The following is a 19095-nucleotide window of genomic DNA, read 5'->3' on the forward strand; positions in this document are numbered from 1 at the left end:
AAAATTGTAGAAACTGTGCTTAGTAGTGTATGCCTATAATCCCAGCACTCAAGAGGCTGAGAGATGAGGATTATAAATTCGAAATCAGCCTGGACTACATAAGGATACCCTGTCTCAAAAAAAAAAAAAATTAAGCTTTAATATTTTAGTCCAATATTTAATTTAGCTGATTGGAAGTACGTGACCATGAAATTATTATTATTATGGCAGTGCTTGAGATTTATCCCAGGATCTAGCCAAGCACTCTACCGTTGCGTTACAGCCCAAGACCAAATTTATTTTTTAAAATACTCTTGGCTTTATTTATTCATTTTATGCTACTAGAGGTCAAGCTTAGGGGTGCTCTATGGTTAAGCTACATTCCAATTCTACCTATTTTTGTTTGTTTGTTTTTTCCTTGAGCCAGCTTTGCTGAATTGCCAGGACTGGCTTTGAACTTATGGTCCTCCTCCATCAGCCTCCAAGAAGTTGGAGTTACAGGCATGCTCCACCATGCCAGGCTACTGGCTTTACAGTATATATGGAATTAGATAATTTAAATATAAGGAGTTCTTACTTGGAATGTCAAATAATGGCAATAATATCAAACACAGATTATTTACTCTGGCCTCATTTAATCCTCAAAGGAAGAGACCTAAATCATGGTACAGTACTGGTATTTATTGTTATGTTTTACAGTGCTGGCAATTGAACTCAGGCCCTCGCATGTGTAGTGCTGTTAATTTTTTTTTTTTTTTTTTTTTGTCTTTTTGTGGAGACAAGGTCTCACTGTACAGTTCAGGCTGGCCTTGAACTCACTTTGTAGCCCAGGCTGGCCTCGAACTCATAACGATCCTCCTGACATAGCCTCCCAAGTGCTGGGATTACAGGCATGCGCCACCATGGCTGGCAGTGCTGTTAATTTTTGTTTGTTTGTTTCTTTTCCTTTTCTTTCTTTCTTTTTTTTTGAGACAGGGTCTCGCTATGCAGTTCAGGCTGGCCTTGAGCTCACTTTGTAGCCCAGGCTGGTCTGGAACTTGCAACGATCTTCCTGCCTTAGCCTCCCGAGTGCTAGGATTACAGGTGTGCGCCACCAAGCCTGGCTGCTTTGTATTTTTCCCTTGTATCTACATATCCAAATCCGCTCTCTTTGAAAATGAAAAATTCTTCATACTGATCCAAATAAATTATATTGTGGTCCTTACCATGTAGATTATTAGCTATGTTCAGTATGTGATTTTGCTGATGGAAGATCATGTTAACAATTCTTTAACTTGTAAGCAGCAAAAATATGTATGTGTTATTAGTAGTATATTAATTACACACATCATTAGGTTTCCAAAGTAGGAAATATGGAAAAAACAAGCAAGACACTCTTAAAGAAAATAGGTGAGGCAGAAGGAGTGCTGCGAGTTCGAGGCCAGCCTGAACTGCATAGCAAAACCCTGTCGCAAAAAAAAAAAAATTGGAGGAACAGGAATTCTCAGACTTTAGTAAAAGGATGTGGATTGGTGTTACTACTTGGGAAACCAGCTTGGCAGTATCCAGAAAAGTTATAAATAGGAATACTTTAAAATATAGGAGCTCTACTCCCAAGTATATGTACTAGGGTAACTCTTCTACATGTTTAAGAAAATTCATAACAGTATGCATAGTTTACAGTAGCCAAAAAACACCATGTGTAGTGGTAGACACCTGCAATCAGCATTTAGGAGGCTGAGGCAGGAGGACCATAGGAAGTTTGAAGTCAGCCTGGGTTACATAGTGAAACCCTGTCTCAAAACATTAAAAAAAAAAAAAAAAAAAAAAAAAAAAAAGGTGTGGTGGCACACGCCTGTAATCCCAGCACTCAGGAGGCTGAGGCAGGAGGATTGGTGCAAGCTCAAGACCATCTTGGGCTACAAGTGAGCTCAAGGCCAGCCTGAACTGCATAGCAAGACCCTGTCTCAAAAAGACAAAAAATAAAAAAATTTTAAAAAGTAAAAAATGCTGAAAAAAACAGAAACAAAAAAATGTATTTACCATATGATGCTATTTCTACAGAATTCAAAAGCAGAGGGGATGTTAAGGGAATAGGAAAAAAATCAAGTTTTATCATGTACAGATACAAATTCCCTATAATAAATGTGGTCATTATTTGTACCTAAAATGTATCAGTAATACTCTGGTTTCTCTTCACATCATATAAATCTTTTGCCTTTTAAAAAAATGTACCAATAAACTTAATTAATTAAAAAAAGACTTCAAAGCAAGCAAAATAAACTGTGGCATTTAGGGATGTACATAGGCTGTGAAGGCTGGAACTATTTATTTTAACGATCAAGTGAGGAGTTATTTAGTGAGGAAAGGGATTACGATAGAGGGTGCAGGCAAGGTAGAACTTCTGAGGCTGCTTCTCATATCTAGTTCTTGATGTTTTTATGACTCTTTGCTTTATGATTTGCTAATGTAGTTATGTTTTACATGTTTTCTACATGTGGCGTTTTGTTTTGTTTTGGTTTTTGGTTTTTATGAGACAGAATCTCACTATGTAGTTCAGGCTGACCTTGAACTTACCATATAGCCCAGGTTGGCCTTAAACTCACATCAATCCTCCTGCCTCAGCCTCCCAAGTGCTGGGATCACAGGTGTGCACCACCACGCCTGGCTGTGTTACATTTTTAGTAGGAAAAAAAAGGTTGAAAAGAAAAACCAAAGCCAGGTATGGTGGCCCACTCTTAAGAAAAATCAGCTGGGCATGGTGGCACATGCCTGTAATCCCAGCATTCAGGAGGCTGAAGCAGGAGGATTGCTGCAAGTTCAAGGCCAGCCTGGGCTACAAAGTGAATTTGAGGCCAGGCTGAAGTGCATAGTGAAAGCTTGTCTCAAAGAGACTAAAAAAAGAAGGGAAAAAAAAGAAAAATCAAAGGTTCTATAACCAAATGCACCTAGGTTGTTTACATTCTCTGGTAGAAATTTGGTCTTCAAATAGCCAGGTATGTTGCTGCAGACAGGTATTCCCAGTACTCTCGGAGGCTGAGGTAGGAGGATCACAAGTTTGAGTTCTGCCTGGGCAATTTAGCAATTTTGTGAGATTCTGTCTCAAAATAAAAAACAAAAAATAATGGATGGGGAGGTAGCTCAGTGTGAAGGCCCTAGGTTCAATCCGTACTACCACAAAGCAAGCAAACAAACAAACAAACATTCAAACACTGGGAGCATATAATAAGGAATAGTTTAATGAGGTCATAGCATTTACAGGGTACATTTATAGGGTAAATGGTTACATTATAAAATCTGTCTTAAAAATTAGTAAAAGGGCACATTTTAATACTGATACAATGGCAGTAGCAGCTTTGCAAATACTTATAATATATGATTTCTATAGCACTTTTCTTATGATGTTTTATCCCACAAGAATGGTCAAAGTTGCCAGGTGTGGTGGCCAGTGCCTGTAATCCCAGCACTTGGGAGGCTGAGGCAGGAGGATGATGTCAAGTACAAGCGGGCTACAAAATGAGTTCAAGGCCAACCTGAAGTACACAGCGAGACCTCAAAAAACAAAAGAAAACAAAACAAAATAATGGTCAAATCATTTACATTACACTGGTACAGTATATAATGGCTTGTTAATATTATAAATAAAAGTGCCCCATAAAATATAATGTTACAAACAGCTGCTGTATCTCAGTAATTACTCCTTTCATTCTTACATAATATAAAAGCAGATATCAGGTTTTTAAGAAAAGCAACTTCTACCACAAGCGGATATGTCTCTTACTTTACTATTTCATTTTTATCAATAATTTTTTTTTTTTTTTTGTCTTTTTTTGGTTTTTCTCCAGTACCGGGAACCGAACTCACGACCTTGCACTTGCCAGGCAGGTGCTTTGCCGCTGAGCTAAATCCCCAGCCCCATAATTGTGTTGTAAACACATGCATGGGTCTCATAAACAGGACTGCCTCTTGTATGCTAAATATTGCCCCTTGGTTTGCTTTCCATCCTTGTCACTTTCCAACATCACTCTCTTTGGCACCTTAAAGCAATACTTTTCTGTGGAAATATAGGGATTTGGGGGAAGTTGCTGAATTGCCTTTTCAGCTTAAACCAGTGGTGGCGAACCTGTGGCAGGTGTGCCGCAGTGGGCTGTTTGTATCATTGGAAACTCTAAAACGTTCACCACCGCTGGTAAGTTAACTGAAGGATATTTCAAGGATATCATCTGTGTTCTGGCTTCTTGTCAAAAGTTCAGTGCAGATCAGAAATCCTTATTTCCTACGAGCAAAGGAGCTGCTATCTTTATTCTTGGGACTCAGAGGAGGGTATCAGCATCAGAGCTGATCCTGGGGCTAGGGAAGTAGCCTAGTGGTAGAGCACTTGCCCACCATGCGCAAGGTCCTGGGTTTGATCCCCAGAACTACAAAACAACAACAGTAAGAAATCTAATTGTGTCCTTTCAGTCACACCCCTTATAACGGAAAGTAAATTGCCCTTCTTCTATAATACTTCCCACACATATGAGGCAGGTCCTGGCTGGAGCTGCAGTAGTGTTTACTACCAAGTAGACACTCTGGAAGACAGGGAGCAGAAATACTTAGCAACTCTGCGAGAAAATGACTAAGAAGGGGGCTGGGGATTTAGCTCACCGGCAAAGCACCTGCCTGGCAAGCGCAAGGTCGTGAGTTCGGTTCCCGGTACCAGAGAAAAACCAAAACAAACAAACAAAAAAAAAAACACAAAAAAAAACGAAAATGACTAAGAAGGTTGCTAAGCAAAACATAAAACAGTTAAATGTAAATTTTAGAGCTGGGTGTGGCAGCTCATGCCTGTAATCCCAGCACTGGGGTGGCTGAGGCAGAAGGATCATTGTGAGTTTGAGACCAGCCTGGGCTACAAAGTGAGCTCAAGGCCAGTCTGAATTGCATAGCGAGACCCTGTCTCAAAAAGACAAAAAAAAAAAAGAAGGGTTGGGATACAGCTCAACGGTAGAGCACATGTAGCATGTGAAGCTTTGGGTTTCATCTCTAGCACTACCATCAGCAAAAGAAGTAAGGAATATCTCAGACTACACTGAGTCAGACAGAACCACCTACAGAAGGTGCTAGAAATGATACACTATAATTTTTAAGGTCATACTGGGACTTTTGCTTCAAATCCTTTTGGAAAATAGTTCTATTTGGATGAGGAGTGGGCTACTTTATTTCTATGGAAATAAAACCTAGAGAGTTTTTTTGTAGATCTTATTGGTAGCAACCAATGTATGAGCTTTATGAGACAAAAGCCTTTTCAGGCTGGACATGGTGTTGTACACCTATAATCCCAGAACTCAGGAGGCTGAGGCAAGAGGATTTCTGTGAGTTCGAGGCCAGCTTGGGCTACATAGTAAGTTCAAGGCCAACCTAAACTACAGAGGGAGACCCTATCTTAACCCCCCCAAAAAAATCTTTTTAGTTGCCTGAAATAAATAGGATGAATAGGAATTACACTATTGTCTTTTTTCTTTTTTTGAGAAGGGATTTCAGTATGTTGCCCATTTGTCAATTTTGTGAATTTGTCAGCTCACATGATCTTCCTGCCTCAGCCTCCCAAGTAGCTGGGACTACAGTCATGTGCCACCATGCCTGACTATATCAGATTTACTTTGAGATACAGTGTCACTAAGTTATCCAGCCTGGCCTTGAATTTGTGTTCCTTCTGCCTTAGCTTCCTGAGCAGTTGGAATTACAGGCATGCTTCACCACACCCAGCTTCAGACTTTATTCTTAAAGTCCTAATTGCACCTATCAATACAAATTGGAGTTAACTAAATTTCAACAGCCTCTGGGTGCAACCTAAGTTGGGTAATTCCAGGATAAACACCATTTTGCAGACTGTATTTTGCCGTCTGGTTCTTTAACCATCATGCAAATTAGAAAACACCCGATATGCACAGGTTCCACACATACTCTGGTCTTCAAATGAAATTATATTAGCATAGTTAAGCAGATTCTATATTAAGAAAAGATTTGGGTGATTTCATCTGTACATTTGATGGATCATCACATGGAGTCAGGCAGAGTTGGCATCAGTTTTGTTCATCGAAGCTGCTTGTAGAAAGTGGCAGAGTTTGAGTTGGGCTTCTAGGGTGAGCCAGCTATGGAGGGAAAGAAAAAAATTACATTCTTGTGGCCAACACAACTCTCATTCCTCATTAACACAAGCCGGTTTGTTGTTGTTGTTGCTGCAGGACAGCATGGCATATGGAGTCTAAAAATCACTTTTCCCAGCTTTCCCAATGTAATCAGAAGTTCCTGGATAGAGCCTCACCAAAGAGAGGAGGAGTGAGGCATGGTGGCGCATGTCTGTATTTCCAGCATTCAGGAGGCCGAGGCAGGAGGAATGCCAGAGTACAAGGTCAGTGTGGGCTACATAGTGAATTCAAGGCCAGCCTGGAATACATAGTAAGACCTTGTCTCTTTGTCTCAAAACAACACCAAAAAAGAAAAAAAGAGCTAGAATGAAAGGGAAGGGGAAGGGAGGGAAGGGGAAGGGAGGGGAAGGGAGGGGAGGGAAAAGGAGGGGAGGGAAAGGAAAGGAAAGGAAGGGAAGGGAAGGGAAGGGAAAGGGAAGGGAAAGGGAAAGGGAAAGGCAAAGGGAAAGGGAAAGGGAAAGGGAAAGGGAAAGGGAAAGGGAAAGGGAAGGAAAGTCCTAGCTATTTGGGAGACTGAGGCAGGAGGATTGCTAGTTTGAGCCCAACCTGAGCAACTTAGCAAGACCTTGTTTTAAAATAAAAGATAAAAAGGCTGGGGATTTAGCTCAGTGCAAATACCCTGGCTTCAAACCTGAGTACCACTCCCTCCCACACAAAGGGACTGGGGAGCTGGGACACAGCTCAGTGGTGAAGCACTTGCCTAGAATGAATCAGCACGGCATACACAAAGAGAGAGAGCTTGAAGCATAGCTCGGTGCAAAGAGTGTTTCCTTGTTACGCACAAAGCCCTGGGTTCAAATAGCACAGAGAGAGACAGAGAGAGACAGAGAGAGAGAGATCAATCTATTTGATCAAGGCACTGCGGCCATAGCCAAATGCAAGCAGTTGCTGCAGAATTAAAGGGAAAGGACGCCTAAGGCTGTATGGAAAGTGTAGTTGCTACCCAGCGCAGTGTGTGGTACTTTGATCTGTTTCCATATTTCAAACAGATTGTGCTAACTGTGGGGTGGGACAGAGACAACAAGGGTCCTAGCGCTAAAGAGAGAAAGCAAGGGGCTAAGTCCTCCAGGGAGGCCTTTTCCCTGTGCTCCCACCGTTCACGACTTTTGCTCTCACCACGGCATGTTGTGATGGGGGGTAGAATCTAACTGGATGCTCCAAGAGAAGGAAGGAACCTGGTCACACTTCCAAGAGCTACATCACTACCCCTTGAAAAAAAAATTTTTTTTTTTGGCTACTGGGAATTGAACTCAGGACCTCACACTTGCAAGATAGGCACTTGTGCTGCTGAGCTACATCCCCAGCCCCCCTTGAAAATTTTTTAATTTTTTTTTTGACACAAGGTTTCACTAAGTCACTAAATTAACCAGGCCAAGCCTGAACTTGCGATCCTCCTGCCTCAGCCTCCTTGAGTTCTGGGGTTATAGACATGCACCATTACACCTGGCAGACACTGATGCTTAAGTGAGGAACAAAGGGAAGGGTGAGAGGGTGCGAGGGCGTGGGCAGTGCAGTCTGTGGTGTGTCTCTGGTCCAGGAATGGAAGGAACGGTCAAAGAGTCAAAGAGCCCAGCAACCCTGGATCCCAGGGCTCTAGCAAGGGAAGCAGAAGAGCCTGCTCTTCACAGATCTGATGACAGCAAGGATCAGAAAAATGAATAGGACAAAAAGGTTCGGCTCAGGATCCTTCCCTACGTTACAGCCACATAGTCCCTTACTGGTTGGCTCTTGTAATGGGCTCCAATCCCTACACTGTTCACTGTACTCAGAACTTTCTCCCACTGGCATTGATGGTGGCCGCCCCCTCCAGTTAATGCCTAACCGTCTTTCAACTCTCACTTGAAGGATCATCACTCCATGAGGAAGTCCTTCCTAATCATCCTCTATGGGCTCCCACAGAACCTTGGTCGCTTTCGTCATAGTGCTTAGTACAATGCAAAATGAAACAAAGATGGGATTATTTCATTGTCTACCTTCCCTACTAGGCTGGAAGCTCCAGGACAGCAGATTTGCGCCAGCTTTTGCGAACCACTACAACCCCAGCACTCCAGCACAGTGACTGGCTTAAAGGAAGTGCTTACTAAATACTTATGAAAGGAACTTAATGCCAGACATGGTGGCATACACTTATAATCCTATCACTTGGGAGGCTGAGGCAAGAGAATTCCCACGAGTTTGAGGCCAACCTGGGCGACATAGTGAGTTCAAGGTCAACCTGAGCTACACAGCGAGACACTGTCTCAAAAACAAACAAACAAACAAAAGAGAATTCATATAATCAGGCAATCATTGGCAAAATGGAGATGATAATCCTAACTATATCATATAGAATGCTTGTCTCTTTTTTTCTCATGGAATTTTATGAAGTCTAGCCCAGGTACTGTGGTATACACCTATAATCTCAGCACTCTGGGAGGCTGAGGCAGGAGGGTTACAAGTTTGAGGCCTATGGGCCACAGAACAAGTTCAAGCTTGGCTTAGATTACATGGGAAACCCTATCTTAAAAATCGAAAAGGAGGGCCAGGCATGGTGGAGCTTGCCTGTAATCCCAGCACTTGGGAGGCTGAGGCAGGAGGGTCGTTGTGAGTTCCAGCCCACCTGGGCTACAAAGTGAGCTCAAGGTCAGCCTGAACTGCACAGTGAGACTCTGTCTCAAAAAGACAAAAAAAAAAAAAAAAAAATTGAAAAGGGGTGGGGGGAGATTGAATTTTACAAAGTCTAGTTATTAAAGTTCTCTGCAAAACATAAGGTACCATAAAATTATCATCATTGAGAAAGCTACTTTAGACTATGATTCTAAAATTTTCTTTTTTCTTTTTTGTGGTACCAGGAATCACACTCAGGATCTTGTGCTTGCCAGGCAGGTGCTGTGCTGCTGAGCTATCTTCCTGGCCCCTAGAATATGATTCTAAATAAAATGTTTTATCTAGTTAGCAGCGCTAGGAATTGAACTCAAGGTCTCACACCTGCTAAACATGTACTTTTCCATTGAGCTATACTTTTAGTCCCTGTATAAGTTATTTTCAAGAAAAGTAAATTTTTATTTTTCTTAAAGGCTTACCTGAAATTTTTTCTTCAAGGCTCGGGTCATTACAGGGGTAAGTCCAGTTCCTGTTTCCATATTTTCTTTATTGATCAGAGGAGTTCCCCCTGGGCTCCTAGAAAGACATTAAAAATACTAGGAACGTATTTTTTTGCCTACTTTTCAAATGGCTTTGGAAAACATAAAGATAAGAGCCCACATTACCTCTCCACGTCAACTTTTCTAAGAAGCTTCCGCAGATCTACCTGGCTTTTACTTGGAGTACTGATAAAATAAAGACATACAATTAGAACTTGCCACATTTCATTACTTCTCCCAAAACAAAGTAGTCATTATAATAGGCAACTTACTAGAATATAAAAAGTTCCCTGCAAAGCGTAAGGCACCATAAAATTATCATCATTATCATCAAGCAAGCTACTTTAGACTATGATTCTTTTTTTTTTTTTCTTTTTTTTGGGGGTGGGGTGGTTTTCCAGTACCAGGAAACGAACTCATGACCTTGTGCTTGCCAGGCAGGCACTGTGCCGCTGAGCTAAATCCCCAGCCCCTAGACTATGATTCTTAATAAAATGTTTTATCTAGTTAGCAGTGCTAGGAATTGAACTCAGGGTCTCACACATGCTAAGCATGTACTTTTCCACTAAGAATATAAAAGTTGCTTTTTTTGTGTGGTCTTTCTTTGAGACAGGGTCTTACTATACAGCCCAGGCTCGCCTCGAACTCACAGTGATCCTCCTGCCTCAGCCTCCCAAGTGCTGGGATTACAGGCATGTGCTACCATGCCTGCTATAGTTCTGCTTTTTATTAAAAAAATAACATGGAAAAAATTAAAATAAAACATAAAAAATAGTATGGGTTGGGGAGGAAGCTCAGGTGTAGAGCACTTGCCTAGCATGCATGAGGCCCTGAGTTCCATCCCCAGTACCACACACACATGTAGTAGATGCTGACAGGAGAATAAGGTGATACTGTATTATGGTTTAAGTGGACAGACTGGTGCGATGGTGCACACCTATAATTCCAGTCTCTGGGAGGCTGAGGCAGGAGGGTTACAAATTGAACCCAGCCTGGACAACATTGCAATTTAGTAAGACTGTGCCAAATAAACAAAAAAATTTAAAAGGCTGGGAATATAGCTCAGTGCAAAGGCCCTGGCTCTGATGCTCAGTACTGCCAAAAAAAAAAAAAAAAGTTCCCTGAAGACTCATAGATGGAAAGTTTGATCCCACATGCAGCAGTGTTCAGAGGTGGGGTCTTGAGAGGTGACAGGATGGTGAAAGTGTTGACCCCATCAACGCACTTGCCTGCTCATGAGCTCCTAACTGCATGGGTTTTTAGGAGGTGGGGCCTAGCAGAAGGAAGTAGGTACCAGTGGACAGATCTTTGAAAGGTGTAACTTTTCCCTGGCCCCTTCATGTCTGTGTCTGTCTGTGTCTCTCTCCTTCCTGGCTGCCCTGAGGTGAGCACTATTTCTCTGTTACTCCCTTCCACCACGATGTTTGAGTTCCCTACAGGCCTAAAAGCAACACAGCCAGCTGAGCATAGACTGAGCTTGTAAAATCATAAGACAAAATAGACCTTTTCTCCTTTAAATTGACTTTCTCAGGCATATTGTTACAGTGACAGAAAGCTGACTAACACTGACCCTACAGGCATTCTAATAATTAATGTTTTCTTTTTTTCTTGACAGTGCTGGGATTCAAAACTTGCTTAGCCTCGTGCATGCTAAGCAAGTGCTCTTCCACTGAGCTCTATCCCCAGGCCAAAGTAATACTGCTTTTTGCTTTGTTTTGTTTATTGAGAAAAGGGTCTCACTAAGTTGTCCAGGCTGGCCTTAGCCTCCTGAGTAGCTGATATTACAGGTGAGTGCCATCCTACCCAGCCAAGTAATACTTCTCCCCCCATAATCACATCTATGTGATTGCATCTCTGTATGCAGATGATAGACAAGGTACTTAGTAAAGTGTCACAGAAATAAGAAATCATAAACCACCTAAAACAGGATTGTATCTATGAAATTTACATACAGTGAGTTACCTGTATTAAAGAAGTCAAAATGATGCTTCAGGTTAATTGTCATGACATATTAAACAGGGAAAGTTGTCACTGTATCCACAGTAGGATTATACAGAGGCATACTCCCCCCATAGTTACTTAATTCAAGAGTTAACTAGTTTTGATATTTTATTATTTCTGAAATGAAGCTAAAAATTCTTGACAGTTTTTTGGTTGTTTTTTTGTTTTGTTTTGAGACAGTCTCTCACTATGTAGTCCAGGCTGGTCTTTAACTCACTATGTATCTCTTCTTGGCCTTTTGGCTAAGATCAAGTGAACTCACTATGTAGCCCAGGCTGGCCTCAAACTCATGGCAATCCTCCTGCCTCACCCTTTTGAGTGCTAGGATTACAGGTGTGCCCCACAATGCCTGGCTTTTGACAGTATTTCTTTTTCCTCACAAAACATATTTATTTGTTTGTTTGCTTATTTTTTTTCAGTGCTGAGGATCAAGCCCAAGGGCTCACAACTGCTAAGTAAGTGTTCTACCACTGAGTTACTTCCCCCGGCTGCGAAGTGTTATTAAATCAATAGCATAGCATATGACAGACAGCAGTTTGAAATAGAAGCTATAGTATATTATATGTCCAAAACAAACATTAGAATGATAAAAAGCAGTATGTTAACAGTGGTTATATTCAATGATAGGATTCTGAATAATAGAAGTTGAAAGAGTTGCCCAAACTTAAATTTTGCCTAAATTATCTAGATAATTTTTAGCTGGGTGTGGTGGCTGGCTCATCCCCAGCACTTGGGAGGCTGAGGCATGAGGATCACCATGCATTTGAGGCCAGTGGGCCACACAGTGAGTTGAAGTACAGCCTGAACTGGACCCCATCTCAAAAACAAAAACAAGGGGCTGGGGATTTAGCTCAGCAGCAAAGTGCCTGCCTGGCAAGCGCAAGGTCATGAGTTCAATTCCTGGTACCAGAAGAAAAACAAACAAACAATCAAAAACAAAAACAAAAAAACAACAATGAGAAAACCTTTTCTGTACATTTCACTTTTTCTGCAATAAGCATATATGACTTTTAAATAGAAATAAGCAAAAACAAAATCATTCTTTTAAGTAGCAGTAATAACACTGTGTAGTTTCTTACATTAAGACATTTGTAACTCGTGTTGATAACACTTTGGAGTTAGGTTTCAGGGTAACACGCTGCAGGTCAGAGACAGTAACTAGTGGATTCCGTGCTTTCGGTGATGGTATAAGCTTTAATCACAAAGTGAGACAGTATTAAAAAACACACTTTAAAATATCATTCAAAATTTAAATAAGCTCAAACAGTAAATATCCATAAAATTTCAATGTCTCTACCTCTTCAGACTAATGGTTGGTAGATAAAATAGCCTATTTAAATAATTTTTGAGAGATGAATGAATAAGAAAAATGTGTTATTTATACATAATGGAGTACTATGCTACCATAAAGAGAGATAAATTTGAGGCATTTGGGTAAATGGATGCAACTTGAGAACATAATGTTAAGTGAATTAAGGCAGAGACATAAGCTTAAATATCCCATGGTTTCTCTTATATATGAAATATATATACAAATAAAGAGCAAGATAGAAGAGAAATAAATAGGAAGTAGGGAGACCTTCAAACACTTCCCCACATTATTCCATCATTTAAAAAATATTTTTATATATATGCTAATTTGTTTCATTTATGCTACTAGTTTACTTAGTTCTTTGAAAAGAGCTTTTTTCTTATTTTCTATTTGTTCTCCTTTGTAAGAATCTTTTGAGCCTATGTCTATATTGTGAGTAACTACTTTGAAGACAATGATACATAGTGTATTACACTATTATTATTCTCTTGTTATTGTCTTAGGAAATTTTACTATCTCATAAAATAAAAAAAGAAAGAATGAATGGATTTTGGGATCTACACATTTGGTTGAAGAGATCCAAAACTACTAAAATGAAACATCAAATATTGAATGTGGGTTGACTTCCATACAGAGATTACACATTATTTTCCACAAAGGAATAGCCAGGTTAAAAGCAAGAAGACCATGAAGGTGGTCAATGATGTTTTACCTTCCTATTTTCATCAGTATACTGTGTCTTCCTTAATTTCACAGTCAGTAGATCTTTAACTGTTATCTGCATGGGTCCATCCTTTCTTAATGCTTCAGCCTTAAAATACATAGAGAAGTTAGAATTTTTTTTTTTTTTTTTGAAACAGAGTCTCACTATATAGTTCAGGCTCAATATGTAGACCCAGCTGGACTCAGACTAATAGCAATCCTCCTGCCTCAGCCTCCTGAGTACTAGGATTACAGGCATGCTGGGATAACAGATGTGTGCCACTACTCCCGGCCCAGAAATTAGAATTTAAATTGGAACCAGGATATCTGATGAAGTGCAAATCCAAATCTAACTTTTAAAGATTCAGAATTAAAAGTTAATTCTTATTTACCCCTAGAGCTGACCAAATCCACTCAAGCAAGAATGATCTTGTTTTCAGTACTCAATGATTCTGAAACTTATTAATCAAAATGGAAGACTTGATAGTAAGTAAGAGATGGATTAGTTCCCTGCAAGAATGCAACCTCCTAGTCAGATATGGTGGTGCATTGTCTGTAATCCCAGCACTCGCAAGGCTGAGGCAGAAGGATCACCATGTTCAAGGTCAGCCTGGGTTACATAGTAAGACCCTGTCTCAAAACAACTGAAAAAATATAACGCATCTTCCACAGGAGTTGAAGGAGTTGATCAGACCCATGTGAAGTCTTGCATGAATTACTTAGAAAGAAGATGATTTGGTTCCCATAGAGCAAGTAAGTACAGTCAGAGAGGTGTACATTACAGCAAATATAACAAAAGGCTCTGCATTTTCTTGGTTCCAGGAATTGAATTCAGGGCTTCACGCATGCTGGGCAAATTCTCCACCACTAGTGTCTCCTTTCCTGCTTCTTTTAAATTTTGAGACAGGATTTCACTGACTTGGTTACACAGGCCTAAAACTTGAAATCCTCCTGCTTTAAGTCTCCCAAATAGCTGGGATTACAGGCACACACCAACTCACCTGGCTTTAATTTAGCTATTTTAAAACAACCTGTATATATACTAAAAAAATTCAGATTTTTTTAGCGGGGGAATCGAACTCAGGACGTTGCACTTGCCAGGCAGGTGCTATGCCACTGAGCTATCTCCCCAGCCCAAAAAATTCAGATTTTAAAAGACTCATGCTTGGGGCTGGGGATTTAGCTCAGCGGCAAAAGCGCCTGCCTGGCAAGCACAAGGTCGTGAGTTCGGTTCCCGGTACCGAAGAAAAACCAAAAAAAATAAAAGACTCATGCTTATCTTAGTGATTTACAAATATTCTAGTCCCCTTGCCAGAAGTAATGGTAACAAATACTGATTCTCCAGTCTAATGACATAAGCCATTCACTCTTTTGTGGTCTGGCTTTACTCACTCAACAGTATTTTTTTCTTAATTTGGTTTACCTAGGGGGGATCTTCCATACCGGGAATCAAACTCACAACCTCGCGCTTGCCAGGCAGGTGCTGTACCACTGAGCTAAACCCCCAGCCCCTCCTAGGGCTGTCTTTCTTTTGGTAAAAAGATATGCTGAATGGTCAATAGGAATCATCTGATTTACAGGGTTGCATTCATTTATGTGTGGTGGCAGGTGCCTGGAGTCTCAGCTACTTGGGCAGCGGAGGCAGGAGAATTGTTTTAGCCCAGCAGTTCAAAATCTGCTGGGGAAATTCAGTGAAAACACATCTCCAAACAAACACAAGAGTTGATGAAATGAAGATATGGAATGTGAACAAAACATGCCCCTCCTCTCCGAGCCTTCAGAAAAACTGTTCGAGGATAGTTGGCCTTTCTCCTATATAACACGCTTACCGCACCCCACCGTTACCGATCGTTTCCTACCTGAAGCGATGTAGAGAGGCTGGGTTTGGTGAGCAGCACAGGAGCTGGTGGTGGTGGAGGAGGCGGCAGAGGGGGAGGCGGCGGGGGTGGAGGCGGCGGCGGGGGAGGAAGGTAGCTGCCTGGCGCTGGCAATGTGGACGGAAGTGTGGCTCGGGAGTCTCTGGGGCTGGCTAGAGCACAGGCGGACACATTTGTAAGTTCACCACTCGTGTGACACCACTGACCACAGCTTGGGCAAGACTTTTCTGTGAGGGTCTGGAAAAACACGGTACATTTGGCAAATGAATAATGTGTTCATTTAGTTATTGTGCCCAACATAGTAAAAAGCCACCATATATTTGAATGCTTTCTCAGTGTGTTGCAGGCTTCATAATATTTTCTCATTTAACGGTCACAGCTTTCATCCTTTCATCCGTTCATTTGTATATGAGGCTGGCTGTGACATTGAAGATAAGACATTAAACATAAAACACAATAACGCATGGTAAGAGCCATGAAGTGTGTCCTGAGCACAAACAGCTCGAGTCTTGGGGTATGATGATCAAAAGAATGAACTTGGTGATGCGTGTCTGTAATCCCAGCACTCTGGAAGGCTGACGCAGGAGGATCTCAAGTTTGAGCCCAGCATGGTCACTTAGTGAGATCCTATCTAAAAATTTGAAAAGAAGGAAAAGAGAAAAGGGCTGAGGATGCAGCTCAGTTGTAAAGGCTCCCCAGGGTTCAATTCCCAGTATCACAAAAAAGAAAAAAAAAAAAAAAAAGGAATCGAAACTTACCAGAGGGAAATGAGGACTGGGAAGAGTTCCTCCCAAGAGAAAAGTACCTAATTAACCAAGAATATACACATTCAAGGTACTGTAAAAACCCCAACAGGTTGGAACATGACCATTTAGAACTTATACTTTATATATATATAAAATTTCTTTCTTTCTTTCTTGTCAGTTCAGACTGGCCTCAAACTCCAGCGATCCTCCTGCCTCAGCCTCCCAAGTGCTAGGATTACAGATGTATACCACCATGCCCAGCCCAAATTCATATTTTGATATCTTAACATCTAGTACTTCAAAATGGGACTATACTTGCATATAGGGCCTTCAAAGAAGTGATTAGTTAAAATCAGACCATTAGGGTAGGTACTAATCCAACCCAACTAGAGTTCTCTTAAGAGGAAATGACATAGATCTCACAAGAAGAAACTCATATGGGAACACAGTAAAAGGTGGTAGCCACCTGCAAGCCCAAGATTCAGGCTCTTCAGAAGAAAACAAACTTGCTGACACTTTAATTTCAGACTTCTGCCTCCAAACTGTGAGAAAGTAAATTACCGTTGAATAAGCCATTTAGTCTGTGGTGTTTGTTACAGCTGCCATAGGAAACAAATACAGTACCCTATGAAATAAGGTGGTGCATTAATTTTCAGCGATTACTATAACAAGTTATCAGGAACTAGAGTGTTTAAAATAATTACAACTGCTGTGCGTGGTGGTGCACGCCTGTAATCCCAGCACTCAGAAGGCTGAGGCAGGAGGATTGCACTGTGTTTGAGGCTGCCCTAGGCTATATAGCAAGACTCTGTCCAAAAATAAATAAGATAAAATAAAATAAAATAATTACAACTTATTTTCTCACAGTGCTACAGGCTGGAAATCTGAAATGAAGGTGTCACCAAAGCTGCACTCCCTGTTGAGGCTCTAAAGAAAATTGATCCCTTGCCTCTTGCTGTGTCTGCTAGTTGCAGGCATTCCTTGGTCTGTAACTGATCGCTCTGATTTCTTGTCTCCATGTTCACAGTGTGCCTCCTCTTCTTTGTGTGTATTCTCTTTTGCATGTCTCTCTTCTAAGGGCACCTGTCATTAGATTTAGGGTCCACCCAGATAAAACAAGATCCTTAATTACAATACAAAATTCTTTCTTCCCCAAGTAAGGTAACTTTTTTTTTTTTTTAATCTTTTTTAGATAGGGTCTCACTATGCAGTTCAGGCTGGTCTTGAGCTCATTTTGTGGCCCAGGCTGATCTTGAACTCACAATGATCCTCCTGCCTCAGCCTCCTGAGTGCTGGGATTATAGGCATGTGCCACCAAGCCTGGCTCCAAATAAGGTAATTTTTACAGGTTCATGGAATTAGGACTTGAACATATTGTTTTGGAAGCCACCATCTAGATAGCCTCCCCTAGATGGAATCATGCCCATTTTATAGATGAGGAAACTAAGGCCCAGAGGAAAGAGATGATTTGCATTTTCCTCTTTTTTTTTTTGTCCTTTTGAGACAGGGTATCACTATGCAGTTCAGTCTAGCCTTGAGCTCACTTTGTAGCCCAGGCTGGTCTCAAACTCACAACGATCCTACTTCAGCCTCCTGAGTGCTGGGATTACAAGCGTGCGCCACCATGCCTGGCACATTTTCTTCATTTGGCTAGTTTATTTTTAGGTACAAATTCTGGAAGCAGAAGTGGAATCCAGAAGCTTCTCTCCAGATCAATAGGCACAATACTGAGTTACTGAGAATAGCGGCCTAAACTGGGTTGGTTATACACTCCTGTAATCCTAGATCCCAGCACGTGGAGGACTGAAGCAAGAGGATTGCAGTGAGTATGAGGCCAGCCTGGGGGACTTCAAAATGACTTCATAATGACTTCAAAACCAGCCTGAACTATATACAGTGAGACCCTCTCTCAAAAAATAAAATAAAACAAGAGGCTGGGTGTAGCTCAGTGTTAAAAGATTTGCGTTGCATTCTTAAAGCTCTGGATTCAATCCCCTGAACCACCAAACTAAACCAAACCAAACAAAAATTGATAAAATAAAAATAAAAGAACGTGTTTCAACCACTTCTTAGTTATCAGCAGCAAAGTGCTCTGGAAAGGAAGTTATACCATTACAGAGATTCAAAATAACAACAAATTTACTTCTAGAACCAAAATCTCATTTGGTCAATGAAGTTTATGTTTTAAAAATTATTTTCTGCGTTTATTAGTGAATAGGTATGATATGTACAGAACACAACACTCACAAGGCAAAGAGTACACAGTGTGAAATCCAGTTCCCTCCCTTCCCCGACCCCAGCTCCCCAACCACCTCTTCACGGGGGCAGAGAGTGGGACTCATTTCTTATACGCTGGGGCCGAATACTGTTTCTTTGGCATCTCCACTTCTCCTGGGACCCACGAGGCTTTAGCACATAGATCACATCTCAGGGCCCCTGGCCACCTGGCTTGTGGCTGGAAATCAGAGGAGTAGATCTCTCAGGGGACAGTTTTACTGCTATCTGCCTGGCAGATAGCCCTATAGGACTCCAACTTCTGAGAAATTTCCATCCCTCTGACCTGCTGAGGCCTAAGGTAGCAAAGGAACTCTGCCATTAACAGCAGGCCCCAGAAGAACACTACATGATCCTTTGTGTTTTCCTATGTTCCATTTGTACCTTTGGTTCAATTTCTTCAAATTATCCTAATTTGAGTGTGTGGTTTTTCCCTGGATCATGAACAGATAAAGATCATTCCCAAGGCTGCCCTCCCACCCCTACCCCTGATATGAGCACTGAGGCAAGTGCTCTACCATTCAGCTTCATCTCCAGCTGTATTTTTAAATTTTATTTTGAGGCAAGTCTCAATAAATTACCCAGGCTCACTTCCAACTTGTGATCCTTCCTGCCTCAGCCTTTCGAGCGGCTGGGATTACAGGCATGTGCCACCATACCCAGCTACCACCTCCTTTTTAACAACTACATAGTATTCTACTGCACGAGTGAAGTATAATTTATTTATTTAATGCTATATTGCTAGACATTTGGTTTGCTTTATAAATTTTCATAATTTCAAATCACAAAGCAATAAATAACTGTATATATGTATAAAAATTGGTTAGGTTAATATATATATATATATATAGTTTGTTTGTTTTATCTTTTTGAGACAGGGTCTCACTATGCAGTTCAGGCTGACCTTGAACT

At 41.1% G+C, this 19095-nt stretch overlaps 1 protein-coding gene across 3 annotated transcripts in view; it reads right to left on the reverse strand.

Annotated features, from left to right (window-relative positions):
• Nucleotides 1-3468: 3468 nt before the first annotated feature.
• Nucleotides 3469-19095, reverse strand: part of Prr11 (proline rich 11) — a 25905-nt gene continuing 10278 nt past the window's right edge. For 2 of the 3 annotated variants that reach the window (XM_005393991.2, XM_013519224.1), the window contains 6 exons: nt 15146-15400; nt 13297-13395; nt 12352-12464; nt 9398-9457; nt 9212-9308; nt 5338-6092 (listed from right to left, as the gene is read on the reverse strand). In XM_005393991.2, coding sequence (XP_005394048.1) covers nt 6024-6092; nt 9212-9308; nt 9398-9457; nt 12352-12464; nt 13297-13395; nt 15146-15400 — 693 coding nt within the window. In that variant the 3' untranslated portion in view covers nt 5338-6023. Of the gene's footprint in view, nt 3511-5337; nt 6093-9211; nt 9309-9397; nt 9458-12351; nt 12465-13296; nt 13396-15145; nt 15401-19095 lie in introns of those variants that run through there. The other variant, XM_013519225.1, reaches the window with a different exon arrangement.

Source organism: Chinchilla lanigera, unplaced genomic scaffold (genome assembly GCF_000276665.1).
Source record: "Chinchilla lanigera isolate Chin_1 unplaced genomic scaffold, ChiLan1.0 scaffold00050, whole genome shotgun sequence".
Taxonomy (NCBI): Eukaryota; Metazoa; Chordata; class Mammalia; order Rodentia; family Chinchillidae; genus Chinchilla; species Chinchilla lanigera.